The following is a 21,118-nucleotide window of genomic DNA, read 5'->3' as shown; positions in this document are numbered from 1 at the left end:
CTTTTATAATTCTCCATGTTAGAAAATTCCTTATATTTAACAAATATCTTATGCAAAAGTTTAAACCCATGAACTCAGTCTTTGAAAATAAAACTAGGCTTTTGAAACAACTTAAAAAGCCACATTCTTTCTTTCCAATAACATTTAAAAGCCAAAAATTTCAATGCTTGTTTTGAAAATGTAATCTTCAATTTAAGAATACTTGTAAGAATACTAAAAAACCTGGAAAGAGATTGTACAACAAGCCAGTAGTAAAATCATCCAGTTCTCAACACTCTCCACTTAGACATTCAGGATTAAATTTAAGATACTAATTATCATACTAATAATAGCAAAATATTTAGTGCACCATTTCCAATTATTTGTTCTGAGAAGTGTTAATAGGTATTATGTATGGAAAGGGTAACTGAGCTAAACATTCATCGGGTTGCACATACAACAGGTACCATGCTAAGAGCTGCATCCAAAGTTACGACACAGTCCCTCCTTTCAAGAAGTTCACTGTCAAGGAAACACACATTGAAGCAAATGTTTACAGTATTGTGCAAAGTGTTTAGAAAAGAGACATCGAATGACTCAGTGGCTGTATAAACCACTAAGCCACTATGAAGGTGAAAGAGGCAAGGAAGCAGTGAAGACACTATAGTGAACTTGGTTTGAGTCAAGAGTCAGCAAAGCAGGGGAAGGGGATTCAAAGCAGAGGAAAGGCAAAGAAGTATAAAACAAGATGGCAATGATATGATACCAAGTTGTCTCATATGACTGGTATGTAGGGAACAAAAAAGAATAACTTAAAGATGCAACTAAAGAGATAGCAAAGGACACTTCGGGAAAAATCTTCATTTCTAGGTTAAAGTGTTTATGCTAAGAACTTTATTCTAAGGCTAATGGGAAAGTATGATCAGATTTGTGCATCAGAAAGAGAAAGGCAATATTAGAGGAGGATAAGCTCTAGTAAGGGAGTCCACATAAGAGACAGTTAATGACTTGTCTCAAGTAAAGCAGTAGCACTGTCAAGGAGAAGAGGAAGTTTAGGCAGATGATAAAATATATAGTAGAATATAAGTACCAACTGGATAAATGTATATGAGGAGAACAAATAAGACCTCACCTCCCCCCCCAAAAATGTCTACCTTGAGTAGCAAGGGAACGGCAATGCCATTAACTAAGAAAGGGATTTACAAGGAGAGAAAAAGCATATTTTGCAGGAAAAATGAATTCGGTTTTGGACATACTGATTTTGTGTGCCTTTAGAATATTCATATGGGAATAGTTACCACTCAGACCTGCTCAGTCTTGTATATCTCATCCTTAGGCCCAATGCCAACTTGAATATAGATAACCCCAAAATCATCATCTAGAGCATGACTCCTCCATTTTTATTATAATTTATTATTTTTCAATCAGTAATTCAATTCAGAACTATCATAGTGCGTATTAGATTAGACCTCTAAATTCCAAGAGATTATCTAATTTTCTCTATCTTGTAGATGCTAAAGTAATAAACACACTAAGCAACAGGACCAAGATTACAGTTCTACTTCAAATTTCCAATGTACTTCTTCATAGCTAGTTCTTCTGTGAATCAGGCTCCCTAATAATCATGTCAGGAGAAGTAAAAAAGCTTAACTGATTTCTCTGCCTCTAGATGTTTTCTACTCTAAAACATGCTAAGTATCATTGCCAAATTAACCTTACTAACAGACCAATTTATGCCATTGTTTACTGAAATGTTCTATTACCCATATATCATAGTAATACTGTTATAAGATTGGAAGGCTAGGTTCTGGTCTCAGTAGTATAATTTTGTCAGTTGCTGCCTATCCTTCATTAAAAACAGAGGGTCTTCACACTGAAGCTCAGTCCCATTTAGTTCCTCAGCCACTTATAAACAAAACAGGAATTACACTTGGAATCACAAGTACAACCAGAGAAGGAATATAGTACTTTTAGTCTGTGAAGACAGACTTCCATAATTTAAATTAAGGCTCTTCACTTAACAGCTATGTGACCTTGGTAAACTACTTATCCGTGCCTCAGTTGTTTCATCCATAAAATTGGCACAATAACAGTGCATACCTCATTCATTAGTTTGTGAGAATTAAATGGGTTGCTAAAACACTTAGAAAAGTGTATGGCACATTGTACATGCTCAATAAATGTTAGCTACTGATTGTCATGGGTAGAGCTAGGAATTACTCTTACTGTCTAGAACTTATTTTCAATGTTTTGAGATTTTTTTTCTGCTATACTTCCCCCCACCCTCAAACACAATACATTAGACATTTATTTTCATTGCTGGTCTACTTCTGTTAGGACAAGCCCTACTTGCTCTAGTATAAAATGATCTACCCATTTCTGAACACCTGGGCATGATTTGATCAATTCTAGTTACTTTTGCCATAAATATCTTTGTCATTGACATGTCTGCCGTAAGATTTTTGGGCAAACATTTTGCTGCATAACTAACTGGCCATGAGGCAATTTTGCTGTAAAAAAATAAAATAAAATCAACTTATACTCATCAGGAATCATATAACCATTTCTTTTTTGGAGAGAGCATGATAAATTTGGTAAAGATGGCATTGGATAACAAGCTGTTGTGTCTAAATTAACTGAAGAATCAGTAATTAATGCCATTGAAGATTGTGAATTACTACTGCCTCTTTTATGCTAAAGTAATAAACCCATTAAGCCATAGCTTGGTGAACTTTTAGTTTTAACAGGTGGAAAGAATGACTTGTTCACTGAGGGATTTATAAACTGATAATGTTACCATTTTCTAGTATAGTATGCAATCTGGCTTGACACACTCTTATTTTACACTTCCATTAAGTTTTATCACCGTATTTTCTATCAAGTCAATATATGTAATTGTTATCATATACTATTTTAAGACCGCCCTATCATCTACTCCTCATGTATAGACGATTTGAGGGCTAATATTTATATAATATAAAAATGGGAGTATTGCATCAATGGAGAAATGAAACCAGTCAACTAGTTGAAACCAAACAAACAACTGTCAACTAATTCTTTTATCTTTTATATGGCACAACTGCCTTAAAGTCAATTAGTTATGCAAAAATTCTTGCGACAAACATGTCTATGGCAAAGACATTTATGGTGAAAATGCCAGATATACATTTGGTCATCTAAACTTAGGGAAGATGGAGCAAAATAAATCATTATAGATAGAAGAACTCAGTGAAGATAGAGAAAAGGAATCAAGGAAACAAAATATTTGTCTACAAAAATGTGAAGCAAAAAGTCAGGCAGAAGACTTTAAAGCCAGACTAAGGCTCTATTTTATTTAAAATTTTGAATTGAATTAAGCCCTGGATACTTATTTATACTCTTCAAGCAACTACCAGGACCAGGAGACTGAAAAAAATGGTAATAACCTCAGAATTACTAATAGAAATTGGTACAGTTTGTCCTAAGTGAAGGACTACACTAATTATTTATTCTTCCATTTCACCGGGTCTCCCAAGGGTTTTTGCTTACCAGATATCAAAGGCAGATAGATGTCCAAACTGCCAGAAACCAGCATGTTTTGACACACAGATCTTACCTACTAATTTTCAGTTACATACCAGAGGCAAATATGTTGCATCCACTTTGCAAAGGAAAAATGATTTTACAGTTGCTAAAGATTTACTTACATAATGTAATATATACATGGTGTTGGCGGTTTAACTGATTATGAAATCAGTTTACTGTGTGGCCTTATGAAGATGTGGATTAGATGTCTACATTTCTGACTGCCTTATTCTGTAATTACCTTGGGGGCATGAGCTATGTCTTATCAAAGTTTCTCTTTCCAGCACTTGACACAGAGTCTTGCACACAGAGAGTAGAGAATTAATGTTCAGTGTCAGTGAATAAATAGAAAGGCTATCTATATCAGACTATGAAAGAGCCATGTAGTTACTACTGGTGATAAGTATAAAACCCAGTAGCCATTCTGAAATACTAGAGAGAAACTCAGTTCCAAGGAAAGTCATTTTTCCATTTCATTTCTTCCTAGTACTCTTTAAATTAGGGGAATTTAATAAACTATAATACATATAAATTTTTATCTGTAAATATATTTTACATCTCTTTTAAATCTTCAAAACAATAATACAAATATTATTTTCAATCTCATTTCACAGATGAAGAAGTTGAAGTAACCTGACCATAAAATGAGAAGAGAGTCTTGAAATCTGATATTTTGACTTCAGTGTCCTTCCATTGTACTATGCTTAGAACAAACTTGGAACTCAGAGAGAACTAAGTCAACTTTTGAAATCATTTTCAAACTGTGGCTTTCAGGACATTTGATTCAATCAATAAAATAGACAACTTGTTAAGTAGCCTAGGTTTCCAAGCTCAAGTTACCAGGGATTTACAACTGATGTTCATGCTCTGAAGATAGGCTAGAGGGAAATACCTTTCTATTCTTAAATTTTTGTTAAGAAAATGAACCTTCAAAACTTATAACTTAATTTTTATTCTATATTATAATTAATCTATTCAGGTACATATACTGAAGAAGATAGAGGAAGGGGAAAATATAGTTAAGGGAGAAACAGATAGAAAAGAGCAATTCCATTACTGAACTACGATCTCTCCTAACTTCTGAGAAAAGCAGATTTTAAAAAATCAATTCAAAGGTCTTTAAAAAAACCAGCTACTTTACTATTGTTAACTAGAACAATTATACATTTTCATAAACTTAGCATTGGATAAGTAGCCAAGATTAATAGAAATGAATGCATGGCAATAAAAAGTTTTCTTTAAAGAAGGAATTCTGTAACCTCAAAAGGAATGTTTTCCTCCTAAACAGAGAGGAATACGAACTAGTTTTCAACAAGGGTGTTCATTCATAGTCATTAGATATGAAAAGTCAGAACATACAATTCTGACATTAGAGAACTACACGAGATGAAATTGAAGCACTGCAATAATATGGCATCCATCCAGCAGTTTAGAAGAATGTATTGCAAAACCTGTGAACCATAAGCCAAAATTACAAATAACCATAGTGCAGATAGACTGTCACTAAAACTCTCAGTGATGAGAGGATTCCACTGATATGTAATACCCAGGATCTCCAGTAATCAGGAATAGCAGTAATAATAGTAGTAACAACAATAACAGCTGGAGCAGCAGCAGGAACAGTAACAGTAGTAGCATTAGCAACAGCAGAAGCAGCTGGAGCAGCAATGATGACAAAAAAAAAAGCATGCATTCATTGAGTGACTACTTCTTGTCAGGCTTGTCAAAAAGTTTTGTCAGTGTTAAGTGATTTTAGTTAATTATTTACATAATCCTAATTATTTAACTAATGTTATTTAAATTAATAATCTAATTTCCATTATCTCTATTTCTTACAGCCACTCTGCAAGGAAATATTACATACCTTTCACTGATGAGGAAGATGAGGCTCAGCAAGGTTAAGTAATTTTCTCAAGGCTATAGAGCTGGTTGGACATACAACTAGGATTTAAACCTGACTGCTTTATTTCAAAGGAGCATTCCTTTCAAACACCATACTTCACACAATGATATGGATAAAGATATTTTTCAGTGGAGAGGATTAAAAAATGTTTTAACCTATTAAATATAGGTTCCTATATTTCAGGAAATGATATAGAAATGGATATACACTGTAGCCTCTCCAATTTTGTAGATGAGAATAAGCTCTTCCATGTGGTCAAAAATGAAACAATTGCAGTAAGGCTGCAGGTCTTCAAAATCAGAGAGGTGGACTGAAAGTATTAAATGAACCACAATATGATCAATATAAGGCAGTATAATTTAGGGAAAAATACTATTTATACTATTTATGAAAAACAGTTACGACTAAAATGAACCTAGGCGCAGTCACAGACATTCCCTAAAAATTTAGGTTTAGTGAGCTTTAGATATCAGAAATCTAATGGTATGACTAAGAATGTGACTCAAAAATAACTCTAAAGAAAGATATACTGGATTAGTTAAAGAAAGTTTACACAAATGACCTGTAAATGACCTGTAAAAGTGATATGAGAAGGTTAGAATGAAAAATAGGCTGAAGATTAGAGTAATTCTATATGAACAAAATACAGGCAGAAATAAAATCATGAATAGTAGTAATATAATAATAGTGACGATGATAACTTTAACACTTGTATAGTGCTTCCTACATGCCAATCATATATATATATATATATATATATATATATATATATATATATATATATATATATATAGTACTTATATATACACTAACTCATTTAATTCCCTCAACATCTTATGAGTAGGTACTGTTGTTATATGCATTTTACAAATAAGGAATGGGACAAAGAAGTCTGATAATCTATACAAAATCACACATATCTAGTAAAAAGCAGGGCAGAACTCCAAACTAGGCAATGAACTTTGGAGCTTATGCTCTTTAACCACTATACTACATTATCCCTTTAAGGGTCTGACAGGGTTTAATGTGGAGTTGGGTATCAAAACTTCTGATCTTAATCAAGGAAGATCACCTGATGATGTTCAAGCAGGAAACAAGACATTACATAATAAGAAATTCCTTAACATATAATAAAGGCTAGAGATACAAACAGTCTCAAGAAAAGCAGCTAAGTGGATTGATATCCTAAGCATAAAGAGTTACAGAGGGAATCCAGAAATAATTATGAGATGCATAAGCTTCTTAGTATGAAATCATGTAACCATACCTCCTAACAAAAATTTCCCTTGCTGCTACAATCAGAGGCAGAATAAGCTAAAAACCAGTCTGCCCCTATAATGTATTTCTTAGATTTTATAAACATAATAATGAGATTTTTTTCTTGATAAGATTTCTATAAAATTTTTACTTTTATACTTATAAAAAGATAAAAATGATACATTGCTAGCATGAAGTTAGTTCTAAATTTCACCTTACAAATAATCCATAAACATGAAGAAAATCTCTAAGAGTCCAACTGATTGCCAACACCCTACACAACTGCTTTTTATTTCCCAATTCAAAAATCTAAAGAATGATTACTCTAGATCAGCATTCTACACACTACGGAAGTTAATGTCAAGAAGTTAGTAAGTAATGAAGGAAAAAAACTCCAACATCAAATAAATATTCTCTTAGATATTCACAGGCCAAAAAAATCCCATATTAAAGAAACTATTCAACTTTAACTTGCATTTCCTAAATTTATTTGGCCATGGAAACTTTTATCCCCCAGACAATTTATAAATTATGGACGTTATTTCTACAGCAGAGTTTAGGAAACACTGACCTAGTTACCTCTTTTATAGAAATTTAAGAGAATTGCTTTTATGAGTATATGTAGAGAGTTAAACGAGCTGAAAAATAATATGAACAATTTAATCTTTTCAAGGTCAAAAAGACTCCTTATTTCTGCAACTGGGGATAAGGATATGTGGCATTCTGAATTTATCTTCCCAAAAGAACAAATTATGACATGAGGTATAACCAATATTGAATAACAGAATCTCAGAACTTCAGAACAAGCATTCACATTTACAATCAGAGAATCAAGGCTCCCAGGACACCACTACTCACTTGGTTTTCCTCTCACATCACTGGCCATTCTTTTTGTTTCCTTTGCCAATTCCTCCTTGTCTCCCTAATCTTTTATTGTTAGACTTACTAGAGCTCAGTCAGTAGACCTGCCTTTTCTCTGTTTCAACTGTATCCCCTGGTGATCTTATACAGTTCCATGACTTTATTTTTCCAGGATTTTTCATCTTGGGACAATCATATATTCACATGCAGTTTTAAGAACTAATGTAGAGTGATTCCATGTACCCTTGTCCAGTTTCCCCAATATTATTTTACAAAATTATAGTACAACATCATAACCAGGATACTGACAGTGATTCAATATACCAATCTAATTCAGATTTCCCCAGTTTTACTTCTATTCATTACCATGGCATTTTAAAATGTTAAATGATATTTACAGCTTAGAACATTCCCCTAAACTCATACAGGTAAATAACAGTGACTCCACTGGATATCTAATAGGTATCTCAAACTAAAACATGTCACAAATCAAAGTCCTTCTCTTTCCCCCCAAATCTATTCCTCTTAGTCTTTCCCATCTCAGTTAATATCAATGTCATTTTTCCAGTTACTCATACAAATAACTGTGGAATCATCCTCAACACTTTCTTTCTCTCACACTCCACATCTAAATCATCAACAAACTCAAAATATATCCAAAATCAAAGCTTGTTATCACCTACACTGCTAGCAACTTAGCCCAAGCCCCCACCATCTCCTACTCAGATTACTACAACTGCCCCCTAACTATTCTTCCTGATTCTGTCCTTGGTCTTCCACAGTTATTCTCAAGGCAGCACCTACGGTAATACATAAATTCTTCTGTATTTGTTTTTTTTGTTGTTGTCGATTATGATTTTTACTGAGGTATAAAACACAAAAATCTTTAATGGCTTCTTGTCTCAGAGGAAAAGCCAAATGCTTTACAATGGTCTATAAGTCATATATAACATGGCCCACATTACTTTGCAGGCCTCATCTCCTCCCTCTTGCTCACTCAAGTGCAGCCAAACTAGTCTCCTTGCAGTTCCTCCTTCAGGTCTTTACTCAAATATCATCTCTCAGCGAGGCCTTTCCTGACCACCAAATTTTAAATGGCAGCCTACAAACTCTCTCACCCCATACTCCTTATCTTCCTTGTCTAACTTCATTTTTCTCCATAATATTGACCACCACTGAACATACTATGTCTTTTATTTACTTTTTATTCTCTCTTTCACCACTACAATATAAGCTTCAGGAGGACAGAGATTTCAGGCAATTTTTCTAGCTCCTAAAACAGTGCCAGGCACAAAGAACATGCTCAAGAAATACCCACAGAATAAATAAATGAAGCGAGCTGGTCTAACAAAATGTGACAAAACAGAATAAGAATCCTTGTCCCTGCAATTTAGGAGTCATTTTTTTTTCTGAGAATGGTGATGGACTCAAACTGACCCAATCTCACATTTTATTCAGTGGTAACCAAAAGCACACATGCATAAAATGGCAATTTCTGATCAGGTGAATAAATTATTTAGAATAACTTAATTGGATTCAAGCTAAAACTCACTGGCACCAAATTAAACTTCAACTAAAGTCCCATGGAAGAACACAAAATAGTACTCCTACACTGTTATTATCAAGAATGTAGTTTATCCTATTTTTGAACTATAATCAAACTAGAACAAATATCTGTAAACACAAAAAGAACTTATGTTAACAATGAAAAGATGCTGTTTCTGGGCAAAATTTAAAAATATTTTTTTTAATTGTGTACACAGGTGAATGACAAAACTTTCCTAGAGACAGAGAAGACAGATAAACACTAGTATATCACCAAGTCCACCTACAAGCCACTTTGAGAGCTTTTGGAAAATCATTAATTTACAGTAGAAATTAGTTTGGAAGTTTAAAACTAATGAATTAACTTTTTTTAATTATTAATTATAGGAAACATATTACATAATAAGTAGTCATCTAAACTGGCTTTGAATCTGTTTCAAAGTAAAAGAGTTCTAATTTTAGAGTAAAAAACACAACTGAGTCATACTTTCAGAATCTGCCTATCCTTATGGCAACTAAGATCACAAAAAGCGTTTTGCTCGTCTTCAATTCAAAGAATTGGTATAGTATAAGTCGTGACCTTTCACTTGAGCTGCAGGAAAAAATGTAAGATGCACTAAGTATAGTTTTTAGTCAGCAGGTCAAATAATAAGGCTTCTTTAAAACATTAAAGCAATGTGTACCTATTTATATGATAAAACCTATAGCTTTCATATAAAATGATTTATTAGTAAATAATTCCTGAGGCACTTAAACTATACAATTTTTAATTAAGAAAACAGCATCAAAACTGTTTAGTAGATCCATATGCAACATAACTAAAATTTAAAAATGTCAAATTTAAAAAATATACATGTATATGTGAAAAAAATATATATGAAACAGTGCATTATTGGCCCCCATAATATTTAATGTTATCTTTACCCAAAAGCAACTATATTAATGGCTAAATAGATGTTAGCTGTACAAATATGTAACTTTAAAACTTGTTTTAAGGTCTACAATATGAGGTTTATTTTTACCTTAGAACTCACAATTATTAAGATAATGTTAATAATAATAATCTTCAAATAAGTCAGAGGCTATCATAATGTCTAATGGTCTGAACAACAGCCAAATTAAAAAGCTGTAAGTAGGCGGTGACAGGAAATCTGTAGAGAATTCTAGGGAATCTTGAGTCTTAACAAAACAAAGCAAACACTAAACAACATTTTTAAAGAAAAGAATATAAAAATAGACATAAAATCAATAAATCTGGAGAACATAAAACTATCAAAATTAAATTAATTTATTAAAAATAAAAAATGTGAGAATTAGTATTGTTGAAAACTAGAGTTAGTATTGGGAAATATATTTTAAATAACTGCATGGAACATAATTGTAGAGATCTGTTGTTCCAAGGACATGAAAATAAACATGGTTTCCTAACAACCAGAGTTTTTATATTCCTTGGATTATATTCATGCTAGAGGAAGATTAAAGGGCAGCAGCCAAATGACTAAACTTCAACTTAGATGTTGATGCACTGATCTGATGGCCTTTTCTTGGCCAGAAGTGACCCGCAAGCTTAAGATCAAGAGCCAAAGTCTCCTGTGGAAATTTGTGCTCAGTTTGGTGGGCTTTGAGACCATCTCTGGCTAAATTAGCATGAACCTTATGGGAGGCCAGCCATGAAGTAAGGGAGTCTCCCCAAGATCTGATTTCTTGACCACAACCTAGAGCAGGTCCTACAGTCAAATTATTCATATTCCTTGGAAAGAGAGAACAGGCATCAGTTGTGTCCATCGAAGGGGGACACTGTCCAGGTGTACCCTGGACATTTTTTGAAATCTCTGGGCTGCTTCTGCATCTGAAAAATAAGAAAAATAGCACAATGACAGACAACGAATGAGGAAAAAGACAATCATCGGGCCTAAACACTTAAGACTTATAAGAAATTAAGAAAGCAGACAAAACAGACAAAAAGACAAACAGCCATGTCATTTGGAATGTATTATTCTGAAGGCAAGTACAGCAGAGAAAAACACAAATTATTTTAAGCAAAGTAAGAAATGACTATAGCAACAAAAGTTATTTTGGAGAGAGCCAACTGGAAAAAACAACATGTTAAGATATGTCAACCTGACACAAAGATAAGGTGGAATAAGAATCTAGTCCCATTTGAAGCTGAAAAAAGCTGAATAATGAGAGCTAGTGTCATGAACTTGGCTGCTTAACTGCCTTGTGTAAGAAAACATCTCAGAACTTTGAACTTAGGAAATTCCAACTTGTCTTGCACCAGGTCACGAGCTCCAAAGAGCAGGAACCTATTTCAACAAGCAGCTTTAAAAAAAACAAAAACAAAAACAAAAACAAAATACTTTAATATTTTTCATTTCTATTAATGATACATTTTAAAATACAATAGTGCTAAAATCCATCAAAGTAAAATTCATTGAATAAAAGTTAAACTTACTCAGAAAGATGTTCAGAAGTTGGGATACAAACAGAAACTGAAATTAGAAGAAAAGTTTTATATTTAAAATAGCATATGAAATACGATGAGTGAGAATTATGATTTCATAAAGAGCCCGTATTGTGGCTCACCAAAAATACTGAAATAAATATCAAAAATCCAAAGTAACACAATTATAAATACACGTACCTTTCTCTACTACAACTTGGCAAGTATGAGTTTCGTGTTGACTTAAGTGTGTAGCCATATTATCTAAGCCAGTAACATCAGCTAGGAAATCACAGTTAAGGCACACCAAAGTAATGCCCCTATTTAAAAAAAAAAAAAAAAGAGCAAATAGCAAAAAAGAAAAAGGTTTTTTATCTTTTATAAAAATCCATACAAGTTCAATGATTATTTCCCATAATTTGCTTTTTGTCATAATTGTCTCTCCCATTTTTTGTCATATAAACTCGGTATAATGGAAATGATTCTCTAGAAAATGGCACAGCCATATGCAAATTATATTATCATTAATTTACAGAAACTATTTTTCTTTATAAACTTTTACCTCTCAAACTAGTTGCTAAAAGCTAGGAGTTAAGAGACCTACAGCCTAGTCCTGGCTCCACGAACAACTTGTGTCACTTCAACAAGCCACAATCTACATGTGCCTCTGCCCATCTACAATGCAATGGTATAGTGTACATTCACTCAATGTATATTTACTAAGGTTGTCTTTATACATATTGTACTACTGTACTGTGAAAATAAATGAAAATACAGTCTGTGCTCTAACAAAGATTACAATCTAGTGTAATTATTTAGGTGAGGAAAGAATTAGAAGAGAAATGTGAAGGCTTTAAATATGGATCATGTTGTAGCTGCCATCATGTATGTACTATGTGTTAAAGATTTTTCCGTATATTATTTCATTTGACTCTCACTGCAATCATCTAAGGCTGGTATTATTCTCATTTAACATTGAATTAATTAAAGTAGTTAATTCAGTATTGGAGTCCAAAGCTTGAGTTGCTCAGCATCCCAGCACTGTGAACTAGCTAACTTGCTGGGGCCCTAAACTACTTCTTTCCTTAATAAAACTCCACTGAGTGTTACAGTTCTTAAATGAAATATGTAAAGATTATAAATTTTCAAAAAGGCTGGGAAACAATTCCCATAGCATCTATATTTTTTATTAAATTCAGGAATAGTTTTTATACTCATTATATCAAACTATGAAGCACTTGCTATTCAAAGTATTTAAACATAACTGGCATATTATAGTACGTGACCACTGGCCTAAGATTCTAGTAAAAAATGTTTAAACTTTTGATTTTTAGTTGAAAGGTATTTTAAAATATTATTAAGCCTGCAAAAGTATGTAAATGTTTCAGAGAACTAAGAAAGCCACCTTATGTTTATCATAAGAGTTAAGAACTTGGGAGTGTGTTGGGTCAAGCATCTGAAGTGCCGTTTAAAAAAATAATAATAAATTAAATGTATAAATGTTAAGTTAAAGGAACTTGAATTGTAAATAAGACTATTTAAAAAAATTTAGTCTGTTCAACTTAATGAACTTTAACTAAGGCTCTCTTGAAAATGATTATTAAAAGGTACTTGATTTCTAAATGGAATATCTTTAAGTTAAATTTAAAAGCTTAAGGAAAGGTAAGATTTAAATACTAAACTTTAATGACTAATTAACTATAGTCTTCTCTATTAACAAACTATCCTCGCAAACACTAAAAGTGTTCTCAATGGTAAGTAGTAGCTAAATGCCTCTTTCACTGGGTATCGAAATTATATTGTAATTATTTACATTCACCCATATCTCCCACCCAATAAACTATACATTCCCTGAAGGTTGGTTCCAAGACTTCATCACTTTCATCTTTATAGAGGCGTAATAAATAGCTAAAGAATGATTATTCCATTCCAATAAGAGTAATTACAAAAATTACTGTTCTATATAAGTAGGTTACAGTCCATTCACAGAAACTGACCAATTATCAATTTGATACCTACTCAAGTTGAGAAAAAAAGAATCCCAGCTTCTAAAAATGATAGTTACTTAAAAACCGAACACACAACTAAGTTTGACATCAGTGAGGTAAAAATTAAACTAAATTCTCATCTTTTGAATGCAGTAAAACTCCTGTCATTCTTATAAAAATTTTCATAAGAAAATTTCATAAAGGCAACATCTAATATGGCTTAGTCTATTCCTTGAATTCAGTAAATGTTTTAAAATTAGTACTAAAATACTTTTCAAACTAAATCAATTTTTTTCTCTCTGTGAGCTACTGGTCCAACATCATAGATGGGTCCTGCTCTCTACATAAGTAATTTTCAACATACACTTTAATTTATTCAAAAAATAATTACTGAGTGCCCACTATGTGCCAGGCACTAATCAATGCCTTGCACTGACAAAAATCAAAACCACATCCATTCTAGTAAGAGGACACAGAAAATAAACAAAAAACATAAAGTACATAGTATATAAGATGATGAAAAATGATCTAGAGAAAAATGAAGTAAACAAAAAAGATAAGGAGTGCTGGGATGAAGTACAGGGCAGAGATACATTTAAAATTTTTGTTCTCATTTTATGATGCCAATGAATGAAGATTTCATCTTGACACCACTTGACACCACTTAAACAAATTTAGCAAGAGAATATAGGCTAATCATACCTCTAGTCTAATAATATGAATGGAACTTTGTCATATTTAGGAGCAATCACTGAGATTTCCAAATCTCAGTGGACATCTCAAGAGCAGGTTAAAAAAAGTTACAACAAACCCCGATGACATACTACTTCAAACCCACTAGGGTAGCTATAACCAAAAAGAGATAATGACAAATGTAGGCGAAGATGTGGAGAAACTGGAACCTTCCTATACTGCTGGTGGGAATGTACAAAAGTGGAGGTACTTTGTACAACGGTCTGCCTCAAAGGCTCAACAGTTACCATATAACCCAGTAATTCCTACCTCAGATATATACTAGAGAGAAATTAAAAGCCATGTCCAGACAAAAACTCGTACACAAAAGTTTATAGCAGTATTATTTATAATGGCTTCAAAGTTAAAATAACCTAAATGGATAAACAAACTATCGTATATCCATACAATGGAATACTTATTCAGCAATAAAAAATAAAGTACTGATATATGCTACAACACAGATGAACACTGAAAACATGCGAAATGGAAGAAGCCAATCAATCACAAAGGATAACATATTGTATCATTCCATTTATATGAAATGTCCAGATTAGGCGAATTTATACAGACAGACAGAAGATTAGTGGTTACTTAGGGATAGGGGAGCTGGAAGGAAATGGAATGACCATAATGAGTACAGAGTTCTTTCTGGACTGATTAAAATGTAATAAAATTGTGGTGATGCCTGTACAACTCTGTAAATATACTAAAAATATTAATTGTAAAATTTAAATATGAAGTTGCATGGTATATGCACTGTAGCTCAATAAAGATGTTATATAAAAAATTTAAGTCATACAATTTTTCAATAGAAAAAATTAAAAAAAAATCAACCAGTTACCTGAGATCTTCTGAATGCTTCTTAAAAATACAAAATCTTTTACTTGGACGGTTACTGTGAAAGCTGGAGAGACAAAAAAAGATTTTATGAATTTTATTCTAAAGTAGTCATATTAATTTATAGCTATATTCACATCTGTAATTAAGTTTCTAGTTTTGAGTAAGAGGCCATGATATAAATAATAAAATATTTGTTATCCTTGCATTAATTCAACATTCTATCTTATATTCTATTTTATCTATTTATTTTCTGATGACACAAACTTCTCTAAGTATATTCTTATATGATCAGTCATACAATTTATAATTTATCAGTCATAAAATTCATCATTACACAAAAAGGTAAATATTCAAGTTTTAAAAAAAGTAAAGCACAAATTAATTTTTTTCTGTTAAGAACTGAAAACAATTAAAAATTTTTGCTAATAACATTTTGCTATAGTATGGTTATCGATAATAATCATTATTCTTAAAAAATCATTTTTCTAATTCTAACATGCTTATGTCAGGGAAGGGAGATAGAATCCAAATGATCCTGGAAGTAAACAGTATTCAAGCTAAACACTACTGTTTGCCATTTGTAAAATCAGAGAGTACTTTGCAATTACTAGTAGAGATTTTTAAAAAAACAAATTAAAGCAGAACTCATGAGCTAAAACAATGCTTCCCCACAACATACAACAGAACAGAAAACCACTAACAAAACTTTAACACCAATAATATCTTTTATATACCCTTTTAAATCTAGTAAGGAAAGCTTCCCTATACTAACTAGAAAGACAGGATTACTTTAAAATAATATTAATAAAAGTGGAGTCACAGACTAAATGTCAGCATCACCTGAGAGCTCATTAATCTTTGGCAGTGGGGCCCAGCAATGTGTTTTAATAAGCTTTTCAGTAATTCTTATGCAAACTAAAAGTTGAGAAGCAGTAGTCCTAACTTGCACTAACAGATCCAAAGTAGCTAACTATCCAGGTCAATGGTCACTCTCGGATACAAGGTAACTATCACCAGCAGGCATGTATCTATGAGAAAAGAAATATTCTGACTAGCTATGATCCCCAGATAATATCCTCTGAAGATTTCTAATAGCCATTTCTTCAATCTGGGATACTATTATAGAGTTTACAAATTCAAGACGACATCACAAAAATAAATAAATGGGGTTTGTTTTTTTTTTAGAAAAAAATATTATGGTGTTAGGAAATATTGAAATTATATGCAAAAATTTCTCAGAGGAATGAGTCCAAAATTTTATCTGATTGCCAAGGAATGTGAACCAAAATAAGTTATTAAAAAACAACAACGATATCTTCTTTCTCCTCAAACAAACTATTTTGGTTTACTTATTTATTTGGTAAGAGAAGAAAAAACTTGTAAGGCTTTAATGATGTCTTCCATTTCTATCTATAACTTGTACCTTATTAAAATATTGGCTTTTGAAAATTTTTAGTTGTCTGAATACAGCTTTAAGTTCCCTATCTATAAAAAAGACATACTGCCTTTTTATTTGTATTTAATACACAAATTCTACACTTACAGTTTTTTGTATTATAGGAATGAAAAAGTGGATCTCTAGGCTAACAAAATAAAAAAAGTTACCCTCTTCCAATTAGATCTACATAATGTTAATAACAATACAGAAATAAATTTAAGAAAAGAGGCAAAAAATATTGAGATTTTTTATTATAATACAGTAAATACATAATGTTAAAATCTAGATTTTAAAAACTCACCACTTGTTATATGACTACATAATTATCAAAACTCATTAAGCTAGCTAGTCTCTAAAAATAGGTGAATTTCATTGTGTCCATACAAACTGTACTTTGATAAGACTGGAGGGAAAAAATTTTCCTTTGACTAAATTTTCTTAATTCAGTATAAGTAATAACTTTATTCCCAAAGAAACATGAAAGGAACAATTTCTTAAACATCCAATAATATCGATGGTATGCCTACTATTTAAAATACTAGACTATAGGTTAATGATACAATAGGAAAAAGGCAAATTGCCATAGAGTTCTAGGTAGGTGAGGTTAGGGTGAGTCAAACAGCAGCTGGCACAGAATAAATGCCCAACAATATTTGTTAAACAAGTGAATACATATTCATAAATAATTACCATAGGATAAACATCAATAGTAATACATAACAAGTTTTGTGGTTTCCAGTAGTTGGAGTACAAGCCACCTACTAATTAGTTCTTTTCAGTTAAGAAAGTCCCTAACTGCCTTGCTCCACGCAAAGCAATGAGCAAGACAGAGAGGAATTTTCAAGAAAATAAGAGTTGAAGAAAATGAAAAAGTAGTTAGGAATTAGATATTGAAAGGTCTTATATTCTTCAAAGTCTGAACATTATCCTATTACTGTTAAGAAGGCAAAGGATTTTAGGCCAAAAAAAAATGACCTGACCAGATAGGCCTACTCTAACAACAGAAAGAAGGGTTGGAAAAAGGGAGGTGGATGGGGACTGTAGACAGGAAACCAGCTTTGATGCTATCACAATAATCCAACTGCACTTCTGTGACTATTAGTGCCAATAAATCTACATAAAATATATAATAAACTCAAGCATATCTTATAAAAGTTCAATACTATGCCTTACTCACTGTATAGGAATGAATTGTTATACCAGCTTCCTTTTTTCTCGGAAAATTTAAAATCATCCTTAAAATCCTAAGTGAAACATCATTTATAGAACACCTTTCCTTATTTCTTCTTTAAAGAAATTGTTCTTATCTACTTTGTGCTTTCATAGTCATTTGTTTATCACATTAAGCTAGGTAAATATATCTCTCCTACTAAATTGTGAAAAATAAAAGAAAACTTTAGCCACATTACCTAATACTGAAAACTTAGAAAAAATAATAGTTACAATGACTTGAATACCTCAGAAGTGCAAATCATGTTATAAAGCACTTTAAAGTACATTTTCTTTAATAATCACAATAACTTTCTTTTCAAGAAAAGGAAACTGCGTGTCAGGTTAAGTAACCACTTAAAAATTACATGTTTAATGATGCTCTTCTTTGAAAGTCTTATTCCAAAAATGCTCCAACTGCATCAAGATTTCTGAATACCTTCCAGATTTTATTTAGAACCTTTTATAATTACAACAAATAATGACTATCACTTGTTGTTTGTAATGCAGTAGGTAACATGGTGAATACAAAGAGCCCCTTTTTCTTAAAAGAGATACATACACACAAATATAATAAAGGCAGAACAGATAAATGATACACAACTCAAAGTGAGGAATGATCCCTGTGAGTGGTGGTGGTGATCAGACCCTGCAAAGAAGGTAAACTGACAGAAAGGACAGAGGCATTCCAGGGACCAAGAAAGAATAAACAAAAGCCACTGTCAAAAATGAGTACAGAAAGAAACTTTACTCTGGAGAAGAATAGTCAATTTATGGGGATGGGAGTCTTCATAGAATGGATTGGGGCACATATGAGAACAGAGGGAAAAAGACCAATTGAGAGAACAGAGGTGATATGAGATAGGGATTAAAAGTACTCATCTTCTGGAGAAAATGAAACTTCTGTATATAGAAAACTCAAGCTTATAACAAGAATCCAAACTGGGCAGAGGTGTTGGTGGGCCATTTGATGAGAGATACCAAAGGCAGTGAGTGAGGCAAAGGTAGCGAAAAGGGGACTTACCAAACCCTAAGAGTGAAAGTGGAAGCTTCCAGTTTTATATGAAGTTATCAATGAGTAATACCTTCATATTTGTGATGACAATAAAATGCAGGGTTGGGGCTCACTGGGAATTGGGAAAAGTGTATAGACAGAGTCAGGCTAACTGGAAACATTTTGATATAGAATGGATTTGGAGGTTCTATAGGACAGGTGGAAAGCCTATGAAAAATAGGAGAGAGAAGGGTGAAATGACTCTTGGTTTAAGAAAACACAAAATATTTTCCAGTTTGATCCCCTATAAATTAAGGGAAGAATTAAAGGCCCATTTTGGGTAGTCACGTATTTGTCACACAGTAAGAGATACTCCACACAGAAGTATACTGGGGGAAGGAATACCTGAGGCCTGATTTAGAGGAAGTGTAATACAGATGTAGACCACTGCAGTAGTTGAGAAGCAGAGTGGCAGAATGCAGAAGGTGGAATATCAGGGGCCATGATGCACAGTGGCAGATCAAGCAAAGTTCATGAGCTTAAAAAACTTGGGGCAGTGAATTATTTCCACCTGGTGTTCCACTGTCACACAAATGATGCCCTGGAAGAGTATTTGAGTGGTGGTGGTGTGAATTCTGCAGATTATAATGTTCGGCACCTTTTTAGAGACCAGTGAGTCAGCAGTAAAAATATCTATAAAATAATTAGAAATACAGAGTTGAATCTCAGGAAAATTAAGGAACAGTGGTTAAGTTAATAAGAAAGGAAATGTAAAGAGGTAAGAAGCTGAAGGAAGAAAAAGCAATGAAATAGAGGAGTGGCCAGAAAAGGAAGATAGTGGTAATAGTTTAACAGAAGCTGAGGAGAATAGTTTCAAAAATGAGTGACAACAATGTCAAAAACTCTGAAGTCATGGAGTAGTAAGAATTTTAAAAAGTGAATAAATAAATGTGGTAATAAGTACATGACAGATAAAAATGGGCAGGGTTAGTTGGGAGGTAGAGATAATGCTCAAATTTAAGGAGAAAGAAATAAACAAGCTAGTAATACTTTTGTTTGTTTGTTTATTTGTTTTAAGTAAAACGGTAAGAGAAAGACAAGAAATAAGCAAAGTAGGCAGTAGGAACAAATCTCTCTCATCTTAAAAAAGAAAAAATACCTGAAAATGTTTGTAAGCAAAAAGTACCTGGTTGAAAGAAGAGATGAAGAAGCAAAATAACTGAAGAAGGTTGTGGAAGAACTAGAGGAGATAAGGGGCAGGGTTATCTCTGAAGCAGAACATCACTGATTTCTGAGATCAATGTCTGGATGAAGGTAGCAGGAAAAAAACCTGATGTTGAAAAGACTGATTAAAAGGATGACCTCCAACTGAGTAATTAGTAGGCCAGGTTAACAACTAACAGACTACAATAAAATCTTTAGCATCTGAAAAAGGTTTAAAAAGACATTATACGTAAAAATAAAGAAGTGTATAAAAAGATAGGACCCCATTAAAGTTAAAGATCATGAAGTCAGAGTTAGAGTTGATTGAATCAAGTGCCTTTGGTAGTCTAGGGTTGAGCATAAAGTTCAGAAGAGGAAGGCATTCAAGTTTCATCTTAGCCTTTGTGTCAGGTGAGCATGTCTAAAGGTGTAAAGGATTCTAGAACAAGAACAAAGCGGCAATCACAACAAATGACCCTGAGGGTGAAGTTGAAAATAAAGTTAGATGGCTGCTGGACTTTGGAAAAAGGAGTCAAAGCCCTTGAAAGTGATAGAGTAACAGGAATTCAAAAGAAATAAACAGTGTACATGATGAGAACGCTACATGGTAAGAAAGGGGGTACAATACATTAAAATTTGATGTGAAATGCTGGCGCTAAAGAAGACAAGGTATCACGAGGTCAGGCTAATCATCAAGGCGGGGAAGAACTGTCAGAGCGGTGCTGAAGCCATCAAGAAAGGTAGAAGAATCCTTGAAAAGAGTAGCTGATGATGACAAGAAAGTAACATAGAGGTCATGTTATGATCTATAAGAAAATCACTTTTATAAGTTAAACTTTAATTCTAATTTAAAAAAATGAAATCTCACTTAGAAATATCAACTAAACTGGTTTATATCTGATCAATTTTTGACTATTTTAAAAAAATATAAAACACACCCTGAAGGATGACCCCTACTATTGAGATACAAACGAAAGTAATATGGGCTATAGAGGCTTTCTCTGCATAAATACTAGGTATTCAAATAATCTAAGTGGAATGAATTAGTGAAAAAAATTCCAACAATGGCATCATGACAAGAATACTCTCACATTTCACTGACTGAATACAAGGATTGATGGCTTCAGAAAGAGGGAGAGGGAGAGGGAGAGGGAGAGGG

At 32.8% G+C, this 21,118-nt stretch overlaps 1 protein-coding gene across 4 annotated transcripts in view; it reads right to left on the bottom strand.

The window, feature by feature from the left end:
* Positions 1–21,118, bottom strand: part of ZNF280D (zinc finger protein 280D) — a 181,943-nt gene that overhangs the window by 22,944 nt on the left and 137,881 nt on the right. For 3 of the 4 annotated variants that reach the window (XM_011363437.1, XM_011363435.2, XM_023532562.1), the window contains 3 exons: positions 15,117–15,179; positions 11,754–11,872; positions 11,565–11,601 (listed from right to left, as the gene is read on the bottom strand). In XM_011363437.1, the coding sequence (XP_011361739.1) occupies positions 11,565–11,601; positions 11,754–11,872; positions 15,117–15,179 (219 nt within the window). Of the gene's footprint in view, positions 1–9,295; positions 10,959–11,564; positions 11,602–11,753; positions 11,873–15,116; positions 15,180–21,118 lie in introns of those variants that run through there. The other variant, XM_011363438.2, reaches the window with a different exon arrangement.

The sequence above is a fragment of the Pteropus vampyrus genome, unplaced genomic scaffold (genome assembly GCF_000151845.1).
Source record: "Pteropus vampyrus isolate Shadow unplaced genomic scaffold, Pvam_2.0 Scaffold85, whole genome shotgun sequence".
NCBI classification, from domain to species: Eukaryota; Metazoa; Chordata; class Mammalia; order Chiroptera; family Pteropodidae; genus Pteropus; species Pteropus vampyrus.
The sequence above is the reverse complement of the archived record's forward strand: the minus strand, read 5'-3'. Positions and strand labels throughout refer to the sequence as shown.